This window comes from Xiphias gladius, chromosome 4 (genome assembly GCF_016859285.1).
Source record: "Xiphias gladius isolate SHS-SW01 ecotype Sanya breed wild chromosome 4, ASM1685928v1, whole genome shotgun sequence".
Taxonomy (NCBI): domain Eukaryota; kingdom Metazoa; phylum Chordata; class Actinopteri; order Istiophoriformes; family Xiphiidae; genus Xiphias; species Xiphias gladius.
In genome coordinates this window covers 24,757,352-24,775,669 of record NC_053403.1, presented here as the reverse complement: position 1 = coordinate 24,775,669, position 18,318 = coordinate 24,757,352, and the positions used below count along the sequence as shown (strand labels likewise).

The 18,318-nt window shown below is 39.5% G+C and overlaps 1 protein-coding gene across 3 annotated transcripts in view; it reads right to left on the bottom strand.

The window, feature by feature from the left end:
- The window catches only part of cdk19 (cyclin-dependent kinase 19), a 73,555-nt gene that overhangs the window by 15,133 nt on the left and 40,104 nt on the right, over window positions 1-18,318 (bottom strand). For all 3 annotated transcript variants that reach the window (XR_005707356.1, XM_040125773.1, XM_040125772.1), the window contains 7 exons: window positions 12,500-12,557; window positions 10,829-10,960; window positions 9,553-9,696; window positions 6,542-6,611; window positions 6,375-6,447; window positions 3,373-3,470; window positions 2,013-2,091 (listed from right to left, as the gene is read on the bottom strand). Coding sequence is in view for 2 of the 3 variants with exons in the window: in XM_040125773.1 (XP_039981707.1) it covers window positions 2,013-2,091; window positions 3,373-3,470; window positions 6,375-6,447; window positions 6,542-6,611; window positions 9,553-9,696; window positions 10,829-10,960; window positions 12,500-12,557 (654 nt within the window). In the remaining variant the exon portion in view is untranslated. The remainder of the gene's footprint in view (window positions 1-2,012; window positions 2,092-3,372; window positions 3,471-6,374; window positions 6,448-6,541; window positions 6,612-9,552; window positions 9,697-10,828; window positions 10,961-12,499; window positions 12,558-18,318) is intronic.

Genomic DNA, 18,318 nt, shown 5'->3' with positions numbered 1-18,318 from the left:
AGCTTGCATTTGTCCTCCTCTGTCATGCATCTCTATGGACAGTAAGTTGAGCTTGCTATGACAGGCTTCCAACCTCACACTGGTTTGGATCGCTTCTAATGAACAAGTGGGTCACAATCTCGCTTTAGCTTTTATATGAATTGGGTAAAACTGGTATAGTTCAATTCTTCAGTGATGTTCTTAAGTGTCACTACCTAAAGATTTAACTGCTTGGTGCACTCAGAACAGACAGAACTTTCAGGGGATATGTAGTTACTGTTATCTATATCAGTACAGGGTGAAATCCAAAGGATTTCATTTGTACTTATACCCTTAAACTTTTTTAAAATCTGAAATCCTGAAATGCGTGGTGTGGTGAAGAAACCAGCAAACAGGGTAACCAAAAAAACACCCTCTTTCTTTTTTTTTTCACAAAAAATGTGAAGAATAGCAGACTACTTGATGTGTGTCACTGCTTTTTCTGGAGGTTCTTCTAATGGATGATCCCCACCCACCAAATACACACTCACTCCACTTTATTATTATTACACAACTACACAATAATACAACTGTTCTGTATAAAATTCTACTGTTATGATGATGCCTATATACTATAATAATTCAGACACTACTGTTGTAGAGTTGTAGGTTAAATATATATATATAATATATAAAAACAAATATGTTTTAGCACAGAGGTCATAATAAGTGATATATGATGTGATATAAATACATAATGTGTATGTAAATAGGGAGGACAAAAACATTAGAAAAACCTCTCAATATAATACAACCAGTACAAAACCGACTTTCACTATGACCCCAATAATAAACATCATTGAATTTACACATTTCAAACAATGCTACCAAAACCAAAACCAAAACCTGAACATTACAATCTCTGTAGAGGTAGAATTAATGGCTCAACTGTTGGATTGAGTTGCAATAGATTGTAAAAGTGTACCTGATAAAGTGGCCAGTGAGTGTAAATTGACTATCCAAATCCAGGTTACCTCCAGAAAATCATTTATTAGAGGCAGTAAGCCACCCAGATCCTGACACATCTCATCACATGACCGGTTTAGTAGATGACGGCCTAACTATGGCCTAAACTATTGCTACACATTAAATACATGCCATTTGCTGAAATTGCGCTTCTATTCTTTCCCCGTGTTTTGTTTGATAAAAGTGTGATAATATTAATGGCATTAATGGAAGTGGGTTTTGCTTAGAATAAGGGAATCCACCTCTGCTACACAAAAAATGTGGATAAAACACTGCACCTAAATGATAATCTATAATGAGCTGTGTGGTTCTGGGAAATTAGTATTCTGCCTTCTCTAAGGCCACTCTGGCCCAATCGGAACTCCAATTAATTCACAAAAAAAAAATAAAAATGAAAATGAAAGCCTAGCTTGCAAATGTCATTGTCTGCAACGTTAATACAAAGTCTCTCTATTCTGAAAGCTACTACGGAAGGTATGTGGTGAGTTAAAACTCACATAAGATTAACTGCTCAAATTACAGGAAGGAGAAAGAAAGAAAGAAAAAAGAAAATCATCTTAAAATAGAACCATCTGAAAATAGTGGAAGGAAACAATGCCAACCAGAACTTAAGTTTCACTTTCAGCGAAGAAAATGTCTAATTTAAAGAGTGGATGTCTATGTTTTGAAAGTAAAGACATTTGTCTACATTTTCCATTTATTACTAACTACTGCCAATGTCAATAACTGTACTACGTGCTCTTATTACTTTTAGCAAAAACAAAACTGGACTGTAACAAGGCAAACAAAGCAAAGTGGACTAAAAATCAAAAGAGGAAGAGAAGCCGTGAGCTGTCCCGTGCGTCCTTTGAAGTTAACCAGGCCATTTTCATGTTTACGACAGGAGCTGGACAGAACCTTGCATAGCTTAACCAGTATGAAATTTAAAGGCTTTGTGGAATTGTGAGTTTATGTCCCACTGAGACCATTTAACAAAATAATTTTCATGCCGTGACTTGTTCTCTCTGACAGCGAATCTGGATAGTTACCTTCTCTGTTTTCTCCTCTGGCTCATCTTCATTGAGAAACTCTCGCTTTGGATAGGGTATCTGACACCCGGCAAACACACTGGAGGCAACAAGACAGAAATCAGTGATTAAAACGTCTCTGCATTAACATACTTTAACACTCTGGTTGCATTATACCCACCAAAACACATTCCTTTCCCTAAAACTAGTGTTAATTTTGTCAACGAAAACTATGATGAAAAACAATTGTTGCCAATTTTTTTTTCACAATGGAAACAAGACTAAAACTAAATCAAAAGCAACCTTTGAAAACGAGAACTATGACGAAACGTCTGACACTTTTCGTCGACGAATACAAACGAAATGATAATGTGACAGACGCACAAATGGACATTTTAATGCACAGTCTTATTCAACAACCTGCATCTGCGGAATCACACACTGTAACTCCTGATCAGTAAAAGAGTTCCCCTCACTGCCCCAAATATCTCGTTCAGAAGATGATTTGGCCACTTGACCTGGAGCATTACCGTTAATGAGAAACCATTTGCAAAGTTATGTGTATGTCAGTAATGTTAGCTGACGTTACCCAGTTCTGGAAGAAACAGATTTATGGACTAAATTCACCCACAATCCACTGAGTATTAGACAAGAGGAAGCGACAACACAGCTGAGAAAAACTATGTATGAAACTTTGCAGGCAGCAACACAACAACATTTATAAAGAGGTAAGATAGTTTAACTCTCAGGTGCTGTGGATGTGGTGTCAACATTACTTTCAGTCTTTAGTGTTATTATTAGGAGGAGTGAGAATTAATATCAGTGATCCACCTAAATCATCCTCTAGATGTTTGCTCAACAAAGATCACAGTATTGATGTTCTCCGATAATAGAGTCTCTTCTTAAATTAACAGTATTTTAGTGAATAGGTGAGTGAATCCACAGGTAGCTGCCGTATCGCTAGGTTAGCAGAGACGACTGTACTAGATTAGATTAGAGAGAGAGGTTCTGTTCAAACAGAGAGAGTTTGGAAATGCTGACTGGATTTAATGAGGTGAGTCAGTCTGTACTACTGCAGAGCAGAGTGACATGACACCTTGCAAAAGACACCTGTAACCATGGTAACTGTACACAAAGATGCCAAAAGCTGTAGCCTCAAAACGCTTAGGAGACATAATTAAAAAAGCATGAAAAACAAATGAAACTAACATGTAAAGCTAATACACGTTTTCGTTAAAAAAGTCATAAGACTAAAACTAAATAAAAAACCAGGTGCCAAAAATAACACAAATTCCTCATACTTAAATTACTCTGGGCCCTTTTTTTCTTTTGCTGAATCAAGACAAAGGAAAGTCTCTTGCAATAGTTTACTAAGGCTCACTCAGTGGTTGGTAGCGGGTCTTCCAGGAAGTACGGGTCCTGCAGCGCCTGCTCTGATGTGATTCTTTTGGTGGGGTCCATGGTGAGGAGTTTCTGGAGCTGAAGACAGAGAGGAACAACACGCACAGTGTTACAAGACAGCAGGGCAAAGAAAGCATTAGGACAGTGACATCTTTGTATTGTTTCGGCTCTACTCCAGTACAAATTCAATCAGAACTGAAAGAAGAACTGCGAGGTTACAGTGCGGACTTTCAGTTTTAAGGCTTTTTTGTTTAAGGGTGTTCACATTTTCATTGAATCAACAGTGTGAGACTCATACCCCTTGTTATATTTAGTCACCTCAAATTTAGAACAATTTAGCAGAACAATGATTTAGATAGGGCAACCAAGGGTTTTGTCATGGTCAAACAGTGGATTACTCTTGACTGCCCAAGTCAGATACCTGAATTTAATCTTCTGAATCCAGGCTGAATTTAAAAAAAAGCAAGAAGTGAAGCTGGCTGCAGTACAAGCCTGGAAAAGATCGACCAGGAAAGATACAAAGTATCTGCAGATGTCTGTGAGTCAAAGAGTTGAGACAGAGATTGACTGCAGGTTTAAGGTAATATGGCAAATCTGTTAGCAAACAGTTGCTCATTTACACATCCAGCAGGCATGCAGAAGCATTATCGTGTTTTTGTTCTCCTGAAGAATGTACATCTACTATTCGCCCTCATTTTATGTCTGTTTTGGTCTCCACCGAACTGATGGGGGAAATATTTGGCTCTCCAACTGTTAAGTACTTCACTTTGTTCACCAGCAGGTCGCCAACTGTGTCTGTGTGTGGCTGAACAGGTAATGTACTGATGAGAGCACTGAGACTGAACCAAACAGTTAAGTACTGGTCCACAAAACCAAAACAATAAGCTGAAAAGATGCTAAAACACTGTAGAGCTGAGAGGAACTGCAGAGCCAGGTCCTTGCACATAAACGTAGCCATTTGAACCTTAATTAATGAAAAAATATCGATTATAGCATCTTTAAGATTTGTTGACCTTTTGTAAACTTTCTCACTCCTAAATCCTTGTATAAAAAGGGCCACAACCTGTACAGTATCCATCTGATGTGGAAGTTAACACCCTGAAATTAAAACCGACAGTCGTCACTTTCACCTCCTAGTCGTTGTTTAAACCTCAAGTCCAAGGCACTTTGGTACACAATCAAAAAATCCGTCTCAGTCCTAAAACCTTCTGACTGCACTGCGCACCACTGAATTTATAAATGATCTCCAAAGATAGCATGATACTTCACATTTAAAACATAATCGGACTGTGGTTGTACTGAGCCCCTTCTGGGTGTTAATGTGTGTAACTGTGTGTGTGAACAGGGTGTTCCTGCAAACATAAGCCTGATTCAAAGTGCAACGTCTCTGAATAAATAAAGCTTATAAAATATATACATGTTTTGTCGCTTTAAACATTATACTGCCTCAACACTTCTGGACAAACAGAAGTGGGAAACGCTGACATTTATATACTCTAAGTACATACTAGGGCTGGGCGGTATATCGACTTTTTATGGTATATCAATATATTTTCAAATGAGATATAGGATGAGATAATAGAATTTATATCAGTATAGTTTGATGTTGCGTTCCATAACCCGTGTCTTCCGTAAAACCATGCCAGTGTTTGCATCTCTGCTCTCTCACACTGTCCACGCAACCCCGCCCCCACCTTCCCCTGAGTCTGTTCGCAAACCTGCCGTGACAACTTCTGCAACATGGAGGGAGACAGCCGCCGTCGACACTGCAGAAGATCACTATAATTGTACTGTATTTTAATCGGTCTGTTATTGTCGCTGAAAACAACTGAAGGAGCGTCCTCAGGGATAGGCACAGGCTCTATTTGGGTGGCCCGCCCAGGTAGATAGAACCACCCAATTTCAACCTAACGACTTATTTCACTCTTTTCAAACTCATTTTTGGCCACACACCTGTCTGAGTTGCGTGCTCTCTAGTAACTGAGTTGGGACGAGGGTCTTCTCTGTGCGCAGGCGTTTAGGGAACATCGCTAAATCGCAGCGTCTACCAATAGCCTGCATGTGAGACGTTAAAGGGGCATCAACTTGAGTTCCACTCCCCCCCTTTAAACTGCATGAGTGTCTGCATGCATCAGTCTACGACACACCACCCACCACCGCCAGTAAATTCTCAACCAGTGGCCAACAGTGAATAGGCCTGTTTTCATTTTCATGTTCTGCAGTTGTATGTGTGTGTGTGTGTGTGTGTGTGTGTGTGTGTGTGTGTATAGATAGAGAGAGCGAGAGAGACAGCGAGAGAGTCAGTGTATTGCCATTGAGCCTAAAAATACCGAGATATGACTTTTGCCCTAGCCCTCTGGACAACAGACATTTCTCCATAAGAAATTTCAAATCTTTGACAAAGAGCCAGTGTTGTTCCGCTTTTGGCAAATTCATTGGTTACTTTAGAGTTAAAGCTACACTTGGCAACTCAGCTCTAAATGACAATAACAAGTAAGTGTTCACAACTGTAATTATGACATTCAGTACCAGGAAATCTTGTAAAGGTTTGTTCTGCAAAAAGTTAACAAATCCAGTCAGTCTATCATTTAGACAAATAGATCAGTATACAATATCTAAATGGGCATTTTTACATTAAAGTACTCAGTTTATCACATTTGTATTTTATAATGGCATATACACATCTAACTATCAGACACTGCTTTGCTCTGTTTACAAAGTTTCTCCATGTAAACCCTGTAAACACTTCACTCTCACATAATTCAGGGTTGTTAGTCAGGATACAGTACCACACAATATGAAAAGTTCTAGTCATGTGCTTTAGAACAAAACATTTTCAATAGGTTCAAAAGACAGAAGTTCATTTTTTGTACATTTCAAGATTTTTTAGATCTATGCAGATGCTCTTTCCTTATACTGTGTGTGTGTGTGTGTGTGTGTGTGTGTGTGTGTGTGTGTGTGTGTGTGTGTGTGTGTTCTTACCAACAGGAAAACTTTGCTGTCTGGTTTGACTTTATGCTTCTCCATGTATTTGATTAAGCTGCTGTTTGCATACCTGTTAGAGAGAAAACACAACGATACACTTAAAAAAGTGGTCTGACTGTATTTCATAATTTGTTTGTGGTCAGATCATCAAAGCATCTCCTCACGTTGTCCGCCTGAAGTCCTTCTGCAGAGTGGGGTACTCTGGCATCTTCCTAATGTCTTCCCAGTCCTTATCTGGGGAATTTAAAAGCACACAACCAAGCTTATGTTTTAACAAATGCACAACGACTTCATACAGCATATTTGCACAGTTGCTTCAGAAAGTATTCATACCTCTTCAGTTTTTGCTTTGTGTTAAAGATTTACTTGTAAATAGATAAAACTAATTTTTCCATCCATCTACACTAAATAACCTGTAATGGATATGCGAAAATATCTTTTGCTAATTTATTAAAAATCAAAAACTGAAATCTCTCATTTATGACAGTATTCAAACCCTTAATTCAGTTCTTTGTAGAAGCCCCTCTGGCAGCAGTTACACCTTTGAGTCTTCCTGGGTAATTTCTACAAGCTTTACACACCTGGATTAAGGCGGTTAATCCTAGTCTTCCTGGCAGATCCTCTCAGGCTCTGTCAGACACAGACGTTCTATGGTGAAGTCTGGCCTTTGGCCGGGTCAAGGACCATTAGACACTTGTCCCCAAGCAACTCCAGCATCATTTTAATGGCTGTATGCTTCAGGTCATTGTCGTGCCAAAAGGTGAACCATCGTCTCAGTCCTATGTCACGTGTATTGTGGAGCAGGTTTTCTGCAAGGACCTGCTGCATTCATCCCTCCCATCCCTAGACTGATGCAGCCCCCATCATGGTTCATCGTAGGGATGGTATCAGCCAGGTGATGAGCGATGCCTGGTGTTCACCAGACATCGGAGAGTTGGAGTTCTGGCCAAAGAGTTCAATTTTTGATTCATCAGACCAGAGACTCTTTTTTCCTCATGCTCTCAGAGTCCTTTAAATGCCGTCTAGCCAATCTACCATGAAGGCAGAGAAACTGATGCAGTGCTGCCGAGATGGTCTTGTTTCCGGCAGGTTCTCCCATCTCTGTAGAGGACTTCTGAAGCTCTGTTGGAGTGAGACTTGGGTTCTTGGTCTCCTCCCTGACCAAGGCCCTTCTTGCCTGTTTACTCAGTTTGCCTGGACGGCCGGTTCTAGTAAGAGTCCCGGTGGTTCCAGACTTCTTCCGCTTCACCCTTATAAAGGCGGCGGTTCTCCTGGGAAGACTCAGAGCTTTAGAAATGGTTTTACACCCTTGCCCTGATCTCTTCCTCGCCACAGTTTTATCTCAGGGGTCTAGAGAGAGTTCTTGGACTTCTCTGTATTGGTTTTTGTCCTGGCATGCAGTGAGAATTGTGGGACCTTATATACACTGGTGTGTTCGTTCTAAACTGTGTCAAAACAATCCAGTTTGTCACAGGTGGACTCCAGGCAAGCTCTAGACTCATCTCAAGGATAATTAAAGCAAGCAGGATGCACCTGACCACAGCTTGGAGCCACAGCAAAGGGTCTGAATACGTTTGTAAATTAGAGATTTCAGGTTTTGATTTTTAATAAATTTGCAAAAATGTCTATACATTATTTCACTTTGTCATTATGGGTTATTGAGTGTAGATCGATGGGCAAAAACAGCATTATTTTCCATTTAAAATTAAATTTATAACACGATAAAGTGAAGGGGTCAGAATACTTTCTGAAGGCACTGAATATGTCACACTGCTCTTGCTTTTAACCCATTTTAACAGAAAATACCCAGATTTTTAATAATAAGAGACTGATTTTATATCCTTGTACACTCAGAAGTTTCCTAGTACAAGAGGACATAAGCTATATTACTGTAATTTGAAGAAAAGAAGGTCCTTTTTAACTGTTGGGAGTTTATAAGATGCAGCAATAGTAATAATGAAAGTGAGATCTTCAATTACTGCATTATTTCATTTACACTGCGTGGAACTGACCACACAGCACTTTGTTGAGCATTGTACCTGATTCACCGGCACTGAGGGACAGTTTAGGTACCCAGTGGAGTTTTAGACCAATAATACAGCAGTTTTTTGATGAGCGGGTCCACGTTTTGTGTGTTTTCGGGTGATGTGACACACATTCCTGCAAATGGTTTCACTCCACTATTTTACTGTTCAACACAGAAATGCATCATCAAAGGCAGGGTAGAAGAACATATTATATGTATATAAATAATGCTGGTTTAATGTAGGTTTCAAAATGCTTAGAAAATCGCCTTTGGAAATATTTTACAAGGAGGGAAATGTACCCAGCATGTTTGTTACACCTCATGGATAAATACAAATGTAGGACTTGTGAGCCAAATCTCCTTCACACAAAATGAAATCACATTAGTTGAAAACTTGTGTAATGACAGCAAAATGACTGGATATGATCTCAGTGTTTCATGTTCTTTCATGTTCTTTGAATTAAGGAAAGTCCTTAGGTGGAGGAATACGGCACAGAGATACATGTACATGCTACATTTTGTCCCATTCATTTAATTTTAATTATTTAATATATTATATCATTATTATTATTATTATTATTAATATTATTATTATGTGGTCCTTCAGTTGTACTGTTAGTATTTTGAGAGTGATGCAATAATTCATAATTTTGCCTCTGTACACCAAATAAAATGAAGCCATCAAGATGTGAGCCTCTGAAGTAAAGCTGAAAGTCTACACTTCGGTCACATTTTGATGGCTTAGATTCAAATCTATTGTGGTGGTGTACAGAGGCAGAATTACAAATATTGTGTCACTGTCCAAATACTTTTGTACCTGACTGTATATCTGCACAGGGATATAACTTGATGTAATTATGTATTATTTGTATTGTTTGCTTTGTATTTTGCATTAAAAGCTGCATAAGAAGCATTTTTTTTTTTTTTTTAATTCTATTTGATTATCTGTCAAGCTTTTGTAAATCAGTGAGATTGCTGACTAGCCAAGCTTCCATGCTCACTCATCTTTAAATGAAATACTTGGCCCGTTAACTGTATAGTTTGAGATGTGAAACCACAGTTAGAGGTAGATCAGAACCAAAACAGCAGGCTAACGCAGGCTTTGGCCATGTCTGTGTGTAGATGCAGTTGTGTGCTATTTGTGCAGACCTGCAGGGAAACCCATGACGCTGAAAATCCTGTCCAGCTGGTCGTGATGGAAGGGGTTACTGGTCTTGATGTCTTCTTGGCGACAGTGAAAGATAGGCTCCGACGTTAGCAGCTCGGCAAAGATGCAGCCAATTGCCCAAATATCTGATGCATGTACATATACACATACACACACACACACACACAGACACACACACACACACACACACACACACACACACACACACACACACACACACACACACACACACACACACACACAGAGTGTTCTTGAGGTACACGAACTATAGCACATTTTGTCTTCCTGGAGTTAATGACAACTGGTTTTTCAAGTCTGTCGGAAGATGGATTTTATGTTAAACTTTTATTAAAGAGCTAGGCTCAGCTTTGGAATGATTGCTGATCTTAAATATACGGTAATTTTTCACCCTAGTACTGCAATAAGTGAATTAATTTAGTAGTAATTTAATAGTATTTCTTCCCGTGGTTTCTGCTGCAAAGCAAAGTGAGAAAAACTTTCTGAGAACTAAATTGGTTTAGATAATTTGCAAAAAATCATAAACTGGAATTAGATTAGATGTGGACTAACTTGATCAAGGATGATTGAGTAATGTTTAAAGCAAAAGTTTGACATTTTGGGAAATATGCTTTTTTGCTATCTGGCAGAGAGTTAAAATGAGAAGGTTGACAACACTCTGTCCATTAAATATGAAGCTACAGGCAGAAACCACAGGTTTTGTTATCTTCAGACAGAGGCAGGCTAGCTGTTCTCCCCATTTCCATTTTTTGTGCTAAGTGTCCTCATTTAATTCTAGAAAGCAAAATGAGCACATTCCCCAAAATGTCAAATGATTCCTTCAAACACCAGGACAGTTTTTATATCTGAGTCTTTCTGTCGCTCTCACACCTCACACACAATGACAGAATCACCTGATACACAGTAGGCGCTGAGAGCATGAACTACTGTGACGACAGGCTGACAGTGTTGTCTCATGTTCCAGGAATGACAAATATGGACGTCGTCAGCCAGCAATGTGGACTCCTATTCACATTGGGAGACCTTGGAGGGACACACTAAAAGACTGATTATGCTGCTAGAATGACAGCTAATCATCTACTGTTGGTCTGGATCCAAAAATGTCAGCAAACCTACTTTAGTCGAGCAAACATTCAGGGATCAAAGTCCTGAGTCAGTTTAGAGATTTGTATGTTCATGGCCATTTTTAAAAACACACATACAGGAGGGCTTTCTTTGCGCATGTGACCCTGTTCTCACCGATAGCTTTGGTGTAGTGCCGGGCCCCCAGCAGAAGCTCAGGGGCCCTGTACCAGAACGTCACCACCACAGGGTCGAGGTCCGCCAGCGGCTTAAGGGGAGAGTTGAAGAGCCGGGCGAAACCCATGTCAGCTATAGGAGTTAGGAAGAGAAGACGGATGTAGTTAGCAAACAAAGACATCATCACGCTAATCTGCCTAAGACCTGGAATGTAGATCTTGACGGTTGCAGTTTGGTTTCAGCGGTGAATCATTTACAACTGTACAAACAGAACAGCTAAACCTGAAACAAATGAGCGTAAGGAAAGTGAGGAATGGGTAAAAATGTTGATTCAATCATCTGAGTGGCCTTCAGTTATTACCATCTACTCAGAGCAATCAGCTTAAGGAGCAGCAGCTAGTAGTGCAATGAGTGGTTTGTAAACTTTATTGTCATGGGTTTAGCCTTTCAAGCTGCATACAAGCTGAGTTCATCATACAGTAGTAAAGATGCAAACACAACATTATCTATTATCTCTATCAAGGAAACTTAACATTATTTAAGTAGGGATACTGCATTACAACAGTACAGCAGAGACATACATAGAATTTCTACTTCTATACATGTCAAGTCTTTAAGTAATTTTTTTCCCATTATGTCCGTCCCCACTTCTGAAGCCAAACCTACACCCTTGGCTTCTAGCTATTGTGCATTCATCATGTCGAAAGAATATTGTACAATCAGAGAAAAAACATGTCTCAGAAGGTTTGTGTTCACCTCTGTTTCTGTACTACAATCATCTAGAAACCTACTACTGATCAACTTAAGAGACCTCTCAAGCTGTCTTAAATGTTAATGTATTTTTAAACATTTTTATTTTCAAGTCAAAATAGATTTGATAAATAGCTTTATTCCTGCTTTTGTAGGAAAGAGTGGAAGCTAAGGATTTTTACCTTTATTTTTAACTTTAGGCCAAAATTTCACTTTTAGCGGTTCTGGCTTATGGAAACATGCCCTTCTCTGCTAGGAGGTTACAGCTCAAAACTTAAGCCTGAAATCTAAAAGCGTCATCTAAATAGAAGTGACAGTGAGTCATCCAGGGGAGGCTTAACTCACCCGTGCAATAAATTCTTTTCTCTTTTATCTTAAGTTTCCTTTGTGAAAAGTGATCAAAACAGTTAGAGAGGCCGACACGAGCATACGTATTTAAATCGAAAAGACTATATAACAATAAAAGAACCTCAACTATTGTTACTTTATAGAGTGCAGTTTAATCAGTTAAATACTGTCTCTCTTGAACTGGTCTGTATTGAACTGCTCTTGAGCAGCCCTGTGTAGTAACAGTCACTCAGTCCAGAGAAATAGTCATCAGCACCAGTTGTAGAGGGTCAAATTGCACTAAAACAAAAACCTAGTACTATTACTAGGAGCACAAAGTTTAAAAATAGACTCCAGCACTGCAACATTACCCTTTTAGCAGTCCCCCCGGCCAGCTGGCTTATGCAACAGCACTGATCTTTGATCCCTGTCAACCTCTCAGAGAGAGGGTTAGGCGCTGCTGCCATGGGACAGTCACAAAAGTCAACAGCCTCATTGATCCACTGTCATGATGACAGTAGTATCTATAATTTGTGTAATTTACAAACCAGAATCAGTCAAGCACTTTACAAACATTTTTTCAATCCGCCTTACCAATTTTAACTCTTCCTCGTTCAGGACCTTCCCCCATCACCAGGATGTTAGCTGGTTTCTGGAGGAGACAGAGACAGGGAAATATTAGAAACTGTGTATAATACAAACCGTTTAGTGCTCACTTTAATTTAGGAGTGCAATTACTGTATACACTTCTAGTATAACAGTCACATGGGACAATAATTTTAGTGATACTCCCAATTTTATAAGTGATTCTCTTTTCCAAAATAACAAATGTGTATGTCTTCAGTGGCCTGTACTGAATGGCCTTATTGCTATTGGACCCCGAAGCCACATGACCATGTCAGTCAGTGATTTTGCGAGAGTGCACTTAAAACTCCCATGAAATCCTGCAACAGCCCACACAAGAACTGGGTCAAACACGGTCAAACACCTGGCCGTGTTCGCCTGATTTTGGTTGAGGAACTTGTACCAAACAAAAACAAGCTTGTGGGAGTCAAAGCCTACTGACCTAAATCAAAGGGAGACAGTAGCGCTTAAAAAGGCTCTGAAAAAATACAGCCCTGTCTCTTCTGTTGAAGGAGTTTAACAAAAAGTATAAAGCTGCAGCATGGTTTTTTGGCAACTTGGGGACAGTGGAACAAGATAGAATCACAACACACAACACTGACACATCATTTTAAGGAGTTGTTATGATGACTGTTCCCATAACTTGTTTCTGGTCACCTGACAAATTGAAATCCAAAATTCACTTTCCATTTAACTAAGTTCAAAGTCATTTTACCTAATTGCCAGTTTTGTCTGTCGTTTGGTGCTGGGCAGGTAGTGTACAGTGTGTTCTTCAAGCGTTCCCCCTAAAATCAGCTGCCCGCTCAGTGAGCCTTAACCAAAAACATAAAGTTGTGGGCCGTAAAACCAATAGAATGAGCTGAAAGATACTAATACGCTCTGTAGAGCTGAGGGGAACTGAAGAGTTGCTGATAATTCTCCTTGGGTTCATAATAATGTGTGAGCCCTTTCACATTACATATACTCATTTGATCCATGGTGATATAATAACACTGATTAAGGGCAGCTTTAAAGCTGGGTGAAATGATTTTAGGCAACTTCGAAACAGTGCTACAAGCTGAGAACACAATATTGACATCTTATCATCTTTCAAAGTAGTTTTTGCAAAAAAAGTTTGGCCATATACACATCTCATAGACACGTTGCAACATTAGCATTCATTTGGAGTTATGCTTCAAGCCACTTGGCTAATCTAAGTCCAATATTTAATTTGCTTTCCTCCTGTCCTGTGGGAAATATGTGGCTGTTTTACTGCTTAAATGCTTCACCATGTTCAAAAGATAGTTGCTAACTTTGTTTGTCTGTGGATAGGTGCTGGGCAGGTAACATATATATTATTGGGTTTAACAGAGCATTTTGGATGAAAAGCTGAAATGATGCAACTGAAAACAGCTGCTGCTTAACACTATGTTTATGAAATCAGGGTTAGCAGGCTGTAAAATATTGACTTAAAGGAGGCTATTACAAAGGTGAGGGGAATTGCAAAGATGGATAATAATTTTCTGCGGGTTCACCACTATGTGAAACCTTTCACATTACACACAGGGCCCGATTCTCATGGCACCGCAACAACCAGCACAAGCAGTTCAATTGTCAATAGGCTCCAATGGTTTTGTGATTTCCTGACCTTGAATTCACTTCACAGAGTGCACAGGGCACAGGTAGGAGGAGAGGTGCACATAGGTGGGAGGTTCATTCAAATGAGGCAGCACAAAGGAAGTTGTTGGTAATTTGGTGGAAAATGTGGAAAATGTGTTTCGGACTATTTATACGTTTTAGAACTACATCTGTCTCTGGCGCAGCGTCAACCTGCTGCCATCTGGTGATTTAATCAACAAGAGCAAACTAAATAAACATAAGAAATGTGCCTCAAGGATGGAATAATGCTTAACATGTAAATAAACCATTTTAACTAATCAGTCCCCAGCCAGTAGAAGCATTTCAGTCTGCATAAAAACAGGAGGAACTAGAGCTGTAGTTTGTCGGTCAAGGGCGATTGGTTGGTCGATGTGCCGTCGTCCGACCAAATTCTTATTGGTCACACAATCGCCAGTGTTACTTTCAAAAGGAGAAAAGCAATCCATCAGTAGCCTTCCAGGATTAATCCATTATTTACTGCGGCCAAAGGGACAGACTACCTGTGAAAACAGGGGTGGGCGGGGAGACTGCTAGGTCTGACTTATTTAACCTTTACAGAATGTTTATGGAACGTTAACTCGGAGTGGCCGAGACTAACTAACACTACGTCAAAGAACTTGTCGGTGTGGCTGCATTTTGTTACAATGGACGACCAAAAAGTCGAGTAGCCCGCCACCGAAAATAACGGATTAATCCTGGAAGGCTATTGATGTTGCGCTTTTCTCCTTATTAAAGTAACACTGGCAATTGTTCGACCAATGAGAATTTAGTTGGACGAGAGCATATGGACCAACCAATCAACCAGTCGGCCTGTAGACTACAGGCCTAGTGCAAAGGCTGTATGTGTTACATTTTATGATATTATGTGACCATTCATGACGTGAGATACAGCAGAAATAAAACTAAAATAGCCTCAGATTTATGTGGTCATATAAACGGCCTCATCAACATTTTTATGTGTTTCTATCATCTTTGTACAGGTTAAACAAAAACCTACAACGTCTGCCTCTGGCTGCAGATTTGAGGTTGTGTGTTCTACACCATCCAGACAACCATACAATCTCCCAGAGAAGCCTCTTTCAGCTGTGACAGTGTTACAGCTGTTTCGGAGCGATGAGACGTGAGGTGTGACTGGCTAAGAGTGAATTTAGTAATCACCACGACCTCTGATTTATATTCCACCTCAGCCAGCCCTTTTGACAAGACTTTGTCTTGCTGCACCTACATGAACCAAAATAGCAGACCCGTTTTGAGACGTCACCACAGTCCATGTTAAAATAGGGCCAATAGTCATTTGATCTATTGTTACAATAAAAATATTGATTTGTTGGCTTTAATAATGCAGATGTCCACAGCAAAATACTTTTATTTGTGGTTTTTTTTGGAAAGAAATAAGCAACATGAGGGACATGAGACTTTCACCACAGGGGTCACAGAGAGGGCAACACGGCCACTCACACACATTAGGACCAATGTGTTTTTAACCTCACATCAATCAACAATTACACTTCTTCCATATAATTCTGTGTTATGCGTACAGAATCACCCAGCGATATCAAACAAACAGACACACAGCTGCAAATTTAAATAGAGAGACAATGTCACAAGGCCCATGTTTTTTAAGTTTACAGTTGCCCTCTCATGCGGTAGGATGCAGTATGTGCTTGTCGTCAAACAGCCTGTCGATTCTCCCTGGGTGTCTGTGTGAATTTGAACCCTCTGGCTCTGCGACTCAGATCTGCCTGGCAAACACGTCTTGTTGCTATAGAAACAGCACTTATAATGAGGTCTATTATTCACGCCCACAACAAGACATGCAGCGATCTGCAAACACAAAGGCAAGCGTCTCTTAAAAGGCCAAACGAGTTCAGGCTCAGCAGTTCTGCTTTCAAATTCTAAACAGACCTAACTGAATTTATATGCCCAGCCTGAACATATTCATCTTGGCTGTTTGAAAAACAGATATTACCTCTAGGGTGCTCTGTAAAAGTCCTGAGTGAGTGTCAGTGCCTCTAGAAAAGCAAAACGAGCATGCAACATGTTTCTGATTAAATAAAAGATGTGAAAAGCAAAAAAAAAGTGGAACTGGACAAGAGGAAGCAGATAAAATGCAGCACCGTCACATAAAAACATGGCCAAATAGTGCTGCAGCTGCTGCAACGTAATACAGTATGTGTTTAAGATATACACTAGTGTTATTCAAAATTATGCAAACTGTGCTTCCGACCCCAAAATTCAGACTTCCTATTGATATCATCCAGTGAAATGAATCAGTTACAGTTGGTTGGTTTCAGAAATGCATCAGGAGCCGAGAGAAAATAAACACTCTCCATCCCACTGTAAACCAGCAAACCTTGGGTCCTTAGGGACGTGGGACCTCTTTAATAAAACCATCAACGTCTTTGTCTCAAAAACTAGGCCAGTTCAGGAGCCAGAGGCAGACTTAAAAAACAGAATGGGCAAGTTGATAAACAGAGTGTCCTAAAACCAAAAGGTCACAGCCTAAAGGGGCTATCAACAGCCACGAGTCCAGTTCAATTGTCAAGATAAAGAACCCCTACCTGTGCGCTATTGAGGCGGTGGTACACATTTTGGAGTTTTTACAGTGAAATTTACCGAAAAAACACAAAAAAAAACCTCAGACCGTCTGCCTGACATGTATTTGCAGGTCTGCAGGCTGAGCTAGTTGACTTCTCGGCACGACGGCAACTACTGCGTGACTTTCTGAACCTATTCTAAAAGATCACGTTGACACGTTGTGGTGTTGTGGAAGAGAATCAGCTGTTCCTTTCTAGGGCATTGCTTTCGTTGACATCAACATGCTAACATAAATACAAAGAAAAAAACCATCTGAAACCTTTCAAGATTCTTTTTTTTTTTTTAACAGTTTCTAAACCCTCAAACTACCTCAGTTGGTTCTGACCTGCAGTCACAGTTGTTTCTGCTCTTTTTCTTCAGCTCTATTTTTGGTTTCCCATGGTTATGATCACCTTTTAAATGCCCACAGTTACTAGCACACAACAAATTTTATGCTGTAGTTGAATGTATTCATTTTAGGTAAGTATGAATTTGGATGCTTTAACACCTATACGGTATGGGTCAAACTAACTCTGGTGCGTCTGCCGGTTTGGTTCAGCTCCTTTAGCCTGGTGGGAAAGCTGTCATTTGAACTCAGGTCTGGGATTAAAACCTGGATCGCAGCCACATGAAAAGGAGGGTCTCGGCCCAGCTCCAATTGAACTCTGGTTCTCAAAGTAAGTCCTAACAATCACAGGATTGTGTGATTGTAGACACGTGATTTTAGCATGAACCTGCTATTATATTTATACGATCCTTGTGCTTATTGTGAATTGTTAAGGAAGGATCTGTATACTGACGTATATATTTATGCAAGATTATTTAGTAACAATAGTAACATGTATGTGACTGCAGTGAGTTTCCTTGATATATCAAAAAGTGAAAATGACTTAAAAACAGAGGTTTGTTTTGTATTTTATCAGTTCCATGTTAAAAAGTAGCAACCACACACAGAGAGTGCAACACGACCAGCAGGATGACAGTCACCAGAACTGTCAAGATCCACTTGTACGATCCTTCTTACCTGGCACATACAAATGATTGAAGAAAATTTATGGCATTCACCAATCTTCTGTACTTGTACTTGAATTTTCTCTTAAATGTGAACCAAGTTTATGAGAGATCCAGACCAGTCATATGAGTCACTGCAGATAGTCCACTTTACTCCATGGGAGGAAAACAGTTGTTTGACTTAAGAATTATGACTTAATATGAATTAATTTAGTGTTTAAATATGATCAAAAAAAATAAACTAAAATATATAACTAAAATAAACTTAATGCAAATTTAATATTCTGTTCATTATATCACGATCATCGTGCCTTGTTATTTTACCGGGAGGTCTTTTTTAGATTTTATGATTATTGACATATTTTGGAAAAGCAACTTATATACTACAGTAGTTGTTGGAAAAAGATCTCACTCTTGTAGCTGGTTAGGGTTTTTACGCAGGTTGCTCTTGGTAGATATGATTCTTCTTAGAGTGTTAAACAGCAATTTTACATACAGTAAAATAGTGCATCCATAAAAATTTACTGAAAAAATAAAGCAAGGCCTGAAAAGTTTTTGATTTT